The 13103-nt window shown below is 31.4% G+C and overlaps 1 protein-coding gene and 1 non-coding gene across 2 annotated transcripts; both read left to right on the forward strand.

Moving 5' to 3' along the window:
* Positions 1-1089: 1089 nt before the first annotated feature.
* On the forward strand, positions 1090-5484 carry LOC124921690 (TBC1 domain family member 13-like). Its single transcript, XM_047462381.1, has 9 exons — positions 1090-1596; positions 1841-1933; positions 2059-2163; positions 2949-3101; positions 3553-3651; positions 3729-3857; positions 4444-4623; positions 4849-4965; positions 5091-5484. Exons 1-9 carry the CDS (start codon positions 1267-1269, stop codon positions 5244-5246), a joined length of 1362 nt encoding a protein of 453 aa, XP_047318337.1. The 5' UTR covers positions 1090-1266; the 3' UTR covers positions 5247-5484.
* Positions 5485-6349: 865 nt separating this feature from the next.
* On the forward strand, positions 6350-6441 carry TRNAY-GUA. Its single transcript is given in 2 exon segments — positions 6350-6386; positions 6406-6441. It is a non-coding gene; the product is annotated as a tRNA-Tyr (tRNA).
* The last annotated feature ends 6662 nt before the right edge of the window (positions 6442-13103 follow it).

Below are 13103 nucleotides of genomic sequence, written 5' to 3' on the forward strand. Positions count from 1 at the left end.
AACCATCGTGGATCCAACTATCATGCGACCAACTATCACACGACCAGCCATCACGCGACCACCTATCACGCGACCAACCATCACAAATCCAACCTCACATGAACATTGCTCGATATGACCATCTGCCAAATCCATCACATGAATGTAGTCTCGAATCTATTCAATTAAACACAAAACATTCAAACTTCGATCAAATATATATGAAAAACTTTCAATTCAGGAAGTCTTGCGATGGTTGCATTCAAATGAAATTTCCCTATACAAGGTTTTGTCCGTCGTTGTGTTCGTTGTTCGCGATGGTTGGTCGTTGTTTAGGGTTTAGAGAGAAGGCAGAGAAGACCGAAAAAAAGAGAACGAGAAAGAAAGAAATGAAAAAATGGGGAATATATATATAAGGGCATTTTGGACATTTCCGTCGCGTGACGCGAAATAGTATTTTCGTCTTTAAACAAGCCGAAAAGATCATTTTTACAATGTTTATTAGACTTGGGTCATTTCTCAAAATCGTCCATTATTAGTGTCATTTCATCCAATTTCCCTAATTTAATGGTAGTTGTGAATAGAGGGATATAGTCCTTAATATAAAGGTGGTTATGAATAGAGGGTAGGGGATTCTAGATTTTAGAAATGAATGAATGATTAAAGTACTATACACATTATTTCATATAATAACATTTGTGGTTAGTTTGTTTATATGATTTAATTTAAATAATAATTTCCTAGTTGAGATAATAAAAATTAATGACTAAAATATAAAAACATTATATTCAATTCTAACGTAATTCCTTAAATTATGATAGATTATAGGTCATTCTCAATGAACTTTTAACATAAATAATAAATTGTTATATAATTTTAAAACATACTAGACTCAAATAATTATTTGAAAAATACAAATAATAAAGAATTATTTAGATTTAATTAAATCCAAATAAACAGATTTGAAACAAAGAAGATGTTATCGGTACTCTTTAATAATAATAATAATAATAATAATAATAATGGAAATGTACCTTGTAAATTACGACGGTAACCTCTTGGTCTATCTACGTGTCATCTCCATTAGAATCCATTTGCAAATTCATTCATTCATTCTTCTCACCTTCCTTCCTGTCAAAACTTCTCTGAAGATCAATTCTCTCTTCTCCGTCTCTACAATGGTTTGATCAATCTAAGGTCACTTCGACACTGGAAACCCTAAACGACTCCAACGGAGGCCACTTTACTCTCTCCCGGACCTTCTTCTTTTTCCCTTCCGAGATCGAGATGGTGAAAAACCGGATTCCCGATTGGATGAACAGTTCTCTCTGGTCTGCTCCCCCTCCAACTCCGGACCAAGATCAAAACAACGACGAAGACCGTAATCGCATCGTCACAACCGCAGGAAAATCTACCGCTTCTACTGAATATTCAACTCCCTCTCAGTCGCCGGTTCGAGAATCTGCACCGGTGATTGTCCCTCCGCCGGTAATGATCAAGCCGGAGACTCAGAAGGTGGAAGCTAGGGATCAATCGAGTTATGGCGGTGATAATGGTACTAGCTCTGTCACTTCATCTGCCGAGGAATTGTCTCGACAAGCTCAGCTCATGCAAGAGGTTAGCCGCCGTGTATATATTATTGCATTATTGAATTATTCCTTAACAATGTACTAATCGCCAAATTTATGTTCATGTAATTTTACTTTCTTGATTCCTTAATTTGTTCGGTTGTTATGCTGCTGCACTGTTCATTGTTTTGTTCATTAGGGTTTTTGCATACTTAAGCGCATTCATTTCGCGTGTGTTCAATAGATGCTTGTATTCTACCCATGTTGCCTGATGAGAGTATTGTTTTCATTAGCTTTCAAGGAAAGTGATAAATATGGGCGAATTGCGAAGAATTGCATCACAGGGTATACCAGATGGTGCTGGAATCAGAGCAACAGTGTGGAAGGTGTGGTCCGAGTTTATTGCTTAAAGTGATGGAGAAATGTGTTCAAATAAGTAAATTCTTTATCAAGATAAGTTATCGTTTTAAATATCTTGACTTTGAGACTTATTTCTTTGCATGAGATCTAGCTTTTATTGGGATATTTACCACCTGATCGAGGGATCTGGGCATCTGAACTAGCCAAAAAGAGGTCTCAGTACAAACATTTCAAGGAAGAACTTTTGATGAATCCTGTAAGTTAGAAATATGTTGTAGTACAATTGTCAGTCAAATTTTGCTTTTCCTATTGAACAAAAGAGACGATGGTGGTAAATATACTGACCATATTTTAATTGGATATTTCTTTATCAATAATGTGGGTAGTCAAGAAATATGGTAATCTTTGAAGGTTGTATGATACATGCATTTAGTGATGAAGCACAATCACACAAGAAACCACCACTTGGGCATGAAGCTCAATAAAAAAACTGACTTGCCTGATGTTAGATTTGTGTCACCAGCCTTCTTCCTCCAAGTGGAGACTGGAGAGTGAAGCGAAATCAATATTGATTCATGCCACATTTAAAAACCCATTGAGGAAAGATAACAGGCTGAAATGAAACCTCCTGATATTAAGTTATCTGTACATTGAGGATTCAAGATTATTTTTTTTCATTGGTTTCATGGAGTAACTGCTATGACTTGCATGTTATTTACTTTTTTGTATGATATCAATTACCAAATGTAATTTTTCTTCTTGAAACCACAAATTATCTTCTCGATGACATAAATTTGACAGAATTATGTATATTCGTTCTCTCTAAACCGGATTATTCAGTCCTCCATGGTCATCTGATGTGTTCATATTAATCTCCTTGATTAGTCTAGCATTATGTGTGGTGGTTAATAATATGGAATTATGCCGAACTACCTTGTGGTCAAGTCATAGAGGCTGTAGGATATTATGGTTTGTATGCTTGTTGGCCTCTTCTATTTGCAATCCATGAAGAATTCTTGAATTTCTAATTGTTTCCGTTAGTCAGAGATTATCACGAGGAGGGTGGAGAAGACAAATCTTGGGAAAGAGGAAGCAAAATGTGAAAATGGTGGCTTACTCTCAAGATCAGATATATCTCATGGAGAACACCCTTTGAGTCTTGGGACGACCAGCGTATGGAATAAGTTCTTTCAGGTATTAGGAAATGTGGTTTGAACTTTATCTTCAGTGTAATTTGTCCCTGTTTATATGTTTGATTTCTTTTATACAAATTAAAGGATTTTCATTCCATGCATAAAAAATGAAACTGCTGACAAAACAAGAGAAAAAGATTTAAATTATAACTATTAATAATGCAAACATAAGAATGACTTTGAACTGTTTTAGAGTTTACTTTTGCTCTTTTGTCTAAGTCCAACTGGTTACTTTTACTAGGAAAAAGTCCATTAGGAGTAAATCTCGAAATAAATTCCTCGTTAAATGTAAATCAACAACTATGCACAGACTTTAAAATAATGTACAAGGATGCTTCTGATAAATTATTGACCCTGATTCTGTGCATATGCAAAACTAAACATAATTTTTTGTGTTCATACTGGTTAGAAGCTATCCTTCATGGCCTGATTCCCTGATGGGTAAATTACAGGATTCAGAGATCATAGAGCAGATAGACAGAGATGTAAAACGTACTCATCCTGACTTGAATTTTTTTTGTGGGGACACCGAATTTGCAAAATCAAACCAGGTAAACTTCAAATGCTGAATTGTTGACATGTTCCAAAGAGGCAAAGTATATTGGGCCAACATTCTATTTCATTTCAGGAATCTTTGAGAAGCATATTGATAATCTTTGCAAAGTTGAATCCAGGCATAAGATATGTGCAAGGAATGAATGAAATTCTGGCACCTTTATTCTACGTCTTCAAAAATGACCCTAATGAGGAAAACTCGGTAAGGATGATATGAACATAGGTTCTTTCCAGGGTTGATCGGGGGTTCTCAATGGTATTTGTTTTATCTTCTTTGGTTTGGTTATGTTAGTTATCACATAGACACAACTCTGGCCTTCCCTTTTCTAAACCCAAGAATAAATTTGAAATGTTCTTGTTTGGGCATAAGATTCTGCAAAATGCTTACTAGGAGAAATGTTAATTGAACTAATATATTGGTTTTAGGTGTTTCATTGACTCCACTATGCTTTCCCAAAGTGAAATGCAAGAAAATAACTACTTCACTAGACAAGATTGCTTTGACCACATAATGAAGTGGCATAATTAAAATGCAGTGACATTTATACTCACTCAGTAGAAGACAATCTTTGTCAATATAGTCAGGCACAACAAAGATATTCAGTGACCCACTCAGGGTGGCTCAAGTAGTAAGAGTGTTGAACTAAGAGGTTGAGGTCTCAAGCTTGATTCAAACTAAGAACAGTAATTTTCCAATGTTGAATATTGTGGTACAATCATCTGATTAGGTCATTATATGTTATTTCTTCTCTTGCATCTTATTTACGGGTGTCCCTCAAATGTTGCAGCTCTCTGCAGAAGCAGACACGTTCTTTTGCTTTGTTGAGTTGTTAAGTGGATTCCGGGATCATTTCTGTCAACAGTTGGATAACAGTGTTGTTGGGATCCGTGCTACAATTACCAATTTGTCTAAACTTGTGAAAGAACATGATGAGGAGCTTTGGCGTCATCTTGAGATCACAACAAAGGTATGAATGCACCTTTATGTAATTAAGTATCTGGCAGTTTATAGATTTGATATAAGTTATATTTTCTAATGATTGTTCTTATTAATTTAATATGACTCTGGCCTTTTGTTAATGTGCTAGCCTTCTCCAGGGAGGGAAAAAACCCTGGTTTAAAAAACAGAAAAAAACTATAATTTATTATTTTTTACCTTTAAACCTGGTCGGTTCTACCTCTGGATTTTGCAGGTCAATCCTCAGTTTTACGCATTCAGATGGATAACTCTTCTCCTGACTCAAGAGTTCAATTTCGCCGACAGTATCCTCATCTGGGACACACTTTTAATCGATCCTGAGGGTCCACTTGTGAGTATCATTTTTAACATTTCACTTACTTATTTTTATGTCAAAACACAACTTTAACTGTCTCGCATTGTGTTTGGTCTTCTTATGCTGATATTCTTCTTCTTCTTCTAATTTTTGGGTTCAAGGAAACTCTACTTCGAGTTTGTTGTGCTATGCTGATAATTGTTAGAAGACGTTTACTAGCTGGCGACTTCACCTCTAACCTCAAATTACTGCAGAATTATCCTCCATCGAACATCAGCCACTTGCTCTATGTAGCCAACAAGCTTCGGACACATTGAGTTTCATAAATATTTGCTTTGTAAAATTTATCCACAAAATAACAACAAAAAAAGGGATTGTAAATGTCTTGAAATCAGAACAGCTGCTGTCAATCATTTATTTGCAGGAAGTTTGTACCCTTGTGATATGTTTTGGTGATGCACTTTGTAGGTCTGTAACTGTTATTTTTTTTTTTTATATCTTACACGTATGGATATGGATTATGGAAAAGTGAAACTTTTAGGATTTTTATTTTTTGTTTTTGTTGTTTGGAGTTTAGATTGTAGAAGATATAATATATTTATATTAATCTTTTTCCAGACTCCACTAGACTATTAACCTAATAGGATAGCTTAATTTTAAAGAGAATTAATTTTAAAGAATATTGTTTAAGAGATAAAAAATTATTAAAGTACAATAATAAAACATGATATGAGATAATAAAATAAAAAAGTTACAAGATAAAAATAATACACATATTATTCAATATGTTATCGATCTCTCTGGCCTACATCGGACTGAATATTTGACGATTTCTCTCTAACTAGATAATTCATATTTAATTATCAATATTTGACGATTTCTCTCTAACTAGATAATTCATATTTAATTATCAGGATAGTAATTCAAATTTTTTAGCAACTCTTTAAAGACAAAAGTCTCTAAATACTAATACTCTTAGACAATATAAAAATAAGTGAGTCGTCAATTTTACATTCTCTCGTAACACATACGACAACAACTTACTATAATAAAACTTTCTTTTATACACGTGGTTGTGAATTCAACCCAATCAAAAATGAGAAATTGGATTAATCAAAATTAATGTTTACAATGTATATTTGAATGTATATTTGTATTTAATGACAAATGATGCAATTCTTCCATTCAAGATGGGTTGCATCATTGGAGCTCTACATTTTATATCTTTCATTATACTTTTATCAATTTAACCCAAAATTAACCTTAGCTTAGTTGGTAGAGCGGAGGACTGTAGTCGACAATAGCCACAGTTAATCCTTAGGTCATTGGTTAGAATCTGATAGGTCAGAATTTTTTTAAATTTAATTGAAGTTATTAACTAATATCTTTTAAGAATAAATTTTATAAGTCTAAACACAAACCGACCTTAGCTCAGTTGGTAGAGCGGAGGACTGTAGTCGGCACTAGCCACAGCTAATCCTTAGGTCACTGGTTCGAATCCGGTAGGTCGGATTTTTAATTTTTTTTTTCAAAAGATTCTATAATTTGGTGCAATATTAACTATACTTATTATGGATTATTCAATCAAAATAAATTGAAATTATTACATGTTTCTTTTATAAAGATTATTTAAAAACTGCATAATGGAAGAAGATTCTATAATTTGGTGCAATATTAACTATACTTATTATGGATTATTCAATCAAAATAAATTGAAATTATTACATGTTTCTTTTATAAAGATTATTTAAAAACTGCATAATGGAAGAAGATTCTATAATTTGGTGCAATATTAACTATACTTATTATGGATTATTCAATCAAAATAAATTGAAATTATTACATGTTTCTTTTATAAAGATTATTTAAAAACTGCATAATGGAAGAAGATTCTATAATTTGGTGCAATATTAACTATACTTATTATGGATTATTCAAAGAATCTCAATCTGAAAAAAACATATGACCTTTGCAAGTGAATAAAATATCTAAAATTTGAAAACACAATTTGTACATAATAATAATAGGCAAAACAATTCAATTGAGAAAAAAATACTTTGATAAAAATAAATAAATTACAAAATTTATATTTCTCGTAAAGTCGTACAAATATTTTACCTAAGAGACTAAATATTTCATTTTCGATCCTTCTAATATATCAATATTCTTTACACATTCGATTTGATTAACCAATAGCTAAGTTTTTATTCAATGATTTTCATTGAAGAAAGTAAATGTTGATAGAATTAAATGAATAAATCATTGAGTATTAATAGTGAAAAGTGTTCATTTATAAAATAAGTAAAAGGATAAATTGTCTTTTCAGTTATATATATAAATGAGAGATAGGTGGCATTATATGTCACTAAGTCTTTTTTTTTTCTTTCTATTTTCTACATTATATAGAAACTCTAAATGAATCTATACTAAGCTGCAATTTCATGGTATCGGAGCAAGTTGGTCTACCAACAGAAAGCCGAAGAAAGAAGTGATTCATCCAATTCAAGAAACAATTCAAAGTGAGAAAGCGACTCCAGTTCAGATTCATCTAGTTCAAATAACGATTCGAGTATAGAAAGTAATCAATCTGAAACAAGAATGAAGGAAAAGAAGAAGAAGGACAAGGATAACGATTCAACAACGATACATGCATTAGACAATCCAGGTGGAATTATTTGTACTACAATTTTTAATGGTACGAATTATATTGGATGGAGTAGCGGGATTCGTTTAACACTTGAGGCAAAATCCAAATTAAGTTTTATTGATGGATCTTGTGTGGCTCCAATTGAACCTAAAAAACTTATACGATGGAGGAAAGCCGATTATTTAGTTAAATCTTAAATCTTGAATAATCTTTCAGAATAAATAAAGGCCAACTACTCATCGACGACAATTACTATCGATTTTTGGATTGACATCAAAAAAGTATATCAAGAAAATAATGGACCTCAAGCCTTTCAAATCCAAAAGGCTATGCCTAATCTTAGGCAAGCCACAATGACACTAAAGAAATATTTCTCTAAAATCAAGAAACTTTGGGATGAATTAATGGTTCTCAAACCATTAGCATTTTGTGACTTTGAGCCTAAAGAAAACTGTTGTAATAAGATGAGGAATCTGGTAGTTCAGACATATCTAACAAACTCACGCAATTCTTAATGGGATTGAATGAGTACTATGATAACGCTCGACAACAAATCCTTCTTATGGATAGAGAACCAAGTATAAATAAATATATTCAATGTTGTTAAGCAATGGGAGACAAGAGAAGTTCAAAGTTTGATGGTAATGCAAAATGAAAATTTTGCTATACTTATGAAAGATAATTTAGACCAACAATAAAGACATCAAAATGATTCTAAAAGCAAAGGAAAGGGTCAAAGTTCAGGAAAATGAGGCAGAAACAATAACAAAGACTTATTTTGTCATTATTGTAAATCAATTGGACATCTACAAGTCTTCTTGTTTCAAGATCATTGGCTACCCGGATTGGTTTAAGGGACAAAGAGATATGAAAATAATTAAAAATTCAGCCAACCTTGCCAACACACCCTTCAGTAACTACAAAGAGTAGTATGAGTCTTCTGGTAAATTTATAAATGCTGACATGATGACTAATAAGAAAATGGTAAAAAGTTGTCTCTCAAAAAAAAAAAAAAAAGTATTTTGTAGTTATTTCTAATTCACACTCTGCACATAATTTTTTTTATACCAATGCATATAGTTTAAATATTCAAATTAGTCATAAAGATAAACTAATTTGGATTATTGATAGTGGAGTTAGTAGACACATATGCTCAAATTTATTAGTTATGACATGTTAGGAAAATATCTGTTGTTCTTACATGATAATTCAATAAAGCATGTTCAACAAATAGGAAATGTTAAGTTGTCTAATAAATTAGAACTCATTGATGTCTTACATTTACCTAACTTCACTTACAACTTAATGTTTGTGTCAAAATTTGCTAAGGATAAATTTTTTTGTTGCATGACCTTAATGATGAAAGCATTATAGAAAGAGGACAACTATTACCGAATTTGTATTTGCTAGAAGAGTTAGAAATTTTTTTGTCTATGTTGATAAGTCTCATCATGTATCTGTTAATAAACCTACTACATTTGTTAATAAAATACACGATGCATACATACTTTGACATTTTACATAAGAGATTAAGACATCCAACAGATATTTCTCTTAAGTATGCTTTAAATTTTAATAAAGATGAGAAGTTTTATTGTGATATTTGTCCTATTCCTAAAATACAAAGACTTCCTTTTAGCACTAGTACATCAAAAACTGCTTACTATTTTGAACTCATTCATAGGAATATTTGGTTTCCATATAAAGAAACATCATTCATTGATTATCCATACATGTGTTAACCATTGTAGATAATTAGGGATGGCAACGGGTACCCTACCCGCCGGGTACCCTACCCGCCGGGTAGTGAAGTACCCATCCCCAAACCTAATTTTCAAATTACTACCCAACCCCGATCCCGAACTTGACGGGTATCTCTATTTATATCCCCATCTCTGATTCATCGGGTACCCGATCCCCGACGGATACCCCATTACCCGATAATAAATATTAAAAAATTATATTTTATTTAACTAAAATTATATAAATTAAATATAATATGTTACTACAAAATATAATTAACCTAAAACTATTAATAAATATTATATCTTTAAATAGAAAATCATCCACGCTATAAAATATAAATTCATTCATGCTACATAATATAAATTCATCCATACTACAAAATTACAAATAAACTTAAAAGTGATAGAACATAATTCTTAAATAAACACAAAAACTTCAAAAATTATTAAATTAGTTCTCACAAAAAACATCCTTCATGAATACACTTCTTCAACACATTTAATTACAATCTACAAAATCAATAAAAAACAATCAACATTAACAAATACAAAATAGACTAATAACATACCTCAAATCTTTGACAAACAATTAATTACTTAGAAAATATCTTTTACCTGGTCTTATGAGAAAGTCAAGAACTCGATGAATGGTTGGGCAACAAAAAAATTATCATATGCGGGTTAGATCGAGCTTGTTATGAAGGTCATAATGGGAATCATTGGAAATTGTGCACAACAAATCATTCTCCCAAAGAAGATTATGAAGGATCTTGATTGTCTTATGAGAAGCTTTATTTGGGGAACCAAGGACAATGTGAGAAAAATTGAAGTGGGCTGATGTGTGTAAGCCGAAAGAGGAAAGTGAAATCGAATTGAAAAATTACATTGAATGGAATAAGACTCTCACAATATTAAGGCATCTTTGGGCGTTAGAAAAGAAGCAGGACTCGTTGTGGGTAAGTTGGGTACACCCAAGATTTATGAAGAATGAAGTGAGTATTTGGACTTCCAAGATTAAACCGGAAATGACATGGTCGCTTAAGAAGATTCTCAAACTTAAGGACAAGGTTATACCTTTGTTCGATATCCAGTTAAGGAATGGTCGATGAACCTTGTTTTGGCATGACCCATAGTTTGAAAATCTGTATATCGTTCTTAAGGCAGAATTTGGTGGGGTGTATATACGAAGGGACTGTCTTAATTCCTCAATTTGTGACATTCATGATGGAGAATGGAATGCACTTTTGAGGCGTATTCCGGAAGATGTAAGGATTCTCAACTTCATAAAAACGATGCACTTTAATGACACTACCGACTCACGGGTTTGGAAGGTGAAAAGAGACGAAAAGTTCAATTCTAACCTAGCTTAAGAGTCTATTCACGAGAGGGGGAACAATGTGGGTTGGTCTCATGGTGTATGGTCCTCCAAAATCATTCTAAGACAACAATTCGTGTTGTAGTTGTTGTTTAGGAAGAGGATTTCAACTAGGGATCGTCTCAAGCGTTTTATTGATATTTTGGACTCTAAATGTCTACTTTGTGATGGCAATGAAGAGACGATGGACCATTTATTTGGTGGTTGTCCGTTTACATTCGAGTTATGGAGGCGATTTACAAAAGTTATGTAGTTAACTTTCTTCCCTTCAGATTGGATTGATATCAAGAAATTGGCCATTTTGAAAGCTAAAGGTAATCTATTTCATTCAAATATGTTTAAATGTGGTTTTACTTCTATAGTTTACCATGTTTGGATGGAAAGAAACCCAAGACTCTTCAAAAAGGGTGAGATGTGTTGTTGATGACGTTTAGAAGAGCATTAAGTTTGATTGCATTTCCCTTGTTCTTACTTGGAGGCGAATTCCTAAAAGTGAGCAAAATTGGTGTTTATGTCAAAATTGGGGCATTGATTATGATAAAGTCACTCAATAACAACTTCAAGGCGAGATTATAAATTTATTATTGTTTGTTTGAAAAGTTGTAATTCATTTGTTTGAATGTTTTGTTTGTGTTCATTCATTTGGTTTGTTATTTCTATTTTAAAAAAAATCTAGTAAATGTTTGTTTTGCTCTAATTTATGAACTCATGTAGGTTTTTTTTCTATTTTTTGGGTTTTATAATGAAATGACACTAGATCGTTTTTCAAAAAAGAAAGGATTATTATTATTATTTTTATTTTGTATTTGTGTTTTTACTAGGAAATTATTCAATAAATATTCCTAATATTTTGTACTAAAATGTTTTAAAATTATTTAAACAACCTTTTAACCCAGTTAAAATATTAAATGTCTTAAAAAATATACATGTTAACGTTAACTTGAATTGAACCCTAGAGTGTATGGATGACAACGAGGCGGATCGAAACGAATAATGCATGTATCATCTCCAGTCCGTTTTACTTTAGAGATTTTTTACTACCATCTTCGTCAGTTTTCGGAGAATCCTCGTTGTGCACCATTTATATCATATTCTCTATAATATATATATATATATATTTTTGTATATAATAATATTATATAAACAAATTTTTGAATATAAAATATATATTATATATAAATATAAACTTAAAACTCTTATAAAATATGAAAAATAAATAAATATATTGGTGATGTTATATTTTTAATTGTGTTTATCATTATAAACGAATACACGAATTCAAGTCGGGGTAGGTTTATAAAATTTGTAGTTGACTTAAAAACATAATAAAAAAAATTATGAATAAAATGAATAACTAAATAAACGTAAATTTTACCCATTTTCTATGAGTTAAAAAATTATTGAATTAATTTAAAATTTTTAAGAAATTAAGGGTTATGTCACATTTTTACCGTAAATTATTATTATATTTTTTAGGGTGGGTTTCAGTCCACCCTAACATAGATCCACCCATGTTTATTAGTGTTCGGGTCATATCAGAATGAAATGAGATCGGGAAGAGGAACACAAATATCATTTCGCCCATCCAACTACCAGTCAAACCCAAAAAATAACGGGACAATTAGTACAATTTCGATAGAAAACCACATGTCGAATTATAACTTTAAACACAAACTGATCTTAGCTCAGTTGGTAGAGTGGACGACTGTAGTTGGCATAGCCACAATTAATCCTTAGGTCACTGGTTCGAATTCGGATTTTTTTTTTATTATTATTTTTTTGTGTTCAGGAAAAAACTGTTTCGGAAGTGTATACAAAATTTTAAAGTCATACAAAACTGATATAACTATGTCAATAAGATTCTATAATTTGGTAGAAATAAATAGGCACAATATTAACTTCACTAGTTCGAATCCGGTGGGTCGGACTTTTTATTATTTCTTTTTGTGTTTAGAATTTATTTTTGTAAATAAATTGAAGTTATTACATGTTTCTCTAATAAAGATTATTTAAAAACTGTTTCGAAAGTATATACAAAATTTTAAAGTCATAAAAAACTGATATAACTATATCAAAGATTCTATAATTTGGTGGAAATAAATAGGCACAATATTAACTATATATTCATGAATTATTCCGAAAATCCCAATCTGCAAAACAATATTATCTTTGGAAATTGTAAGTGAATAAAATATAAAAATAACTCAAATATTTCAACATAATTTGTACATAAAGCAGAGCATTTTGAATTAAGAGAAAATACTTTGATGAAAATAAATAAGTTACCAAATTTATATTTATCATGTCGTACAAATAATTTTATCTAAGAGATTAAAACATTTGATAACTTGACTTATCATTTAATTTAATATATTAAAGAGTTTAATAAAAATCTGTTTATTTGATA

The sequence above is a fragment of the Impatiens glandulifera genome, chromosome 1, assembly GCF_907164915.1.
Source record: "Impatiens glandulifera chromosome 1, dImpGla2.1, whole genome shotgun sequence".
In the NCBI taxonomy this organism is placed as follows: Eukaryota; Viridiplantae; Streptophyta; class Magnoliopsida; order Ericales; family Balsaminaceae; genus Impatiens; species Impatiens glandulifera.

Coding starts and splice junctions, on each gene's coding strand:
- LOC124921690 (XM_047462381.1), top strand. CDS start 1,267: ATGGTGAAAAACCGGATTCCCGATTGGATGAACAGTTCTCTCTGGTCT. Junction 1,597..1,840: donor AAGCTCAGCTCATGCAAGAG/GTTAGCCGCCGT, acceptor TGTTTTCATTAG/CTTTCAAGGAAAGTGATAAA. Junction 4,966..5,090: donor TCGATCCTGAGGGTCCACTT/GTGAGTATCATT, acceptor TTTGGGTTCAAG/GAAACTCTACTTCGAGTTTG.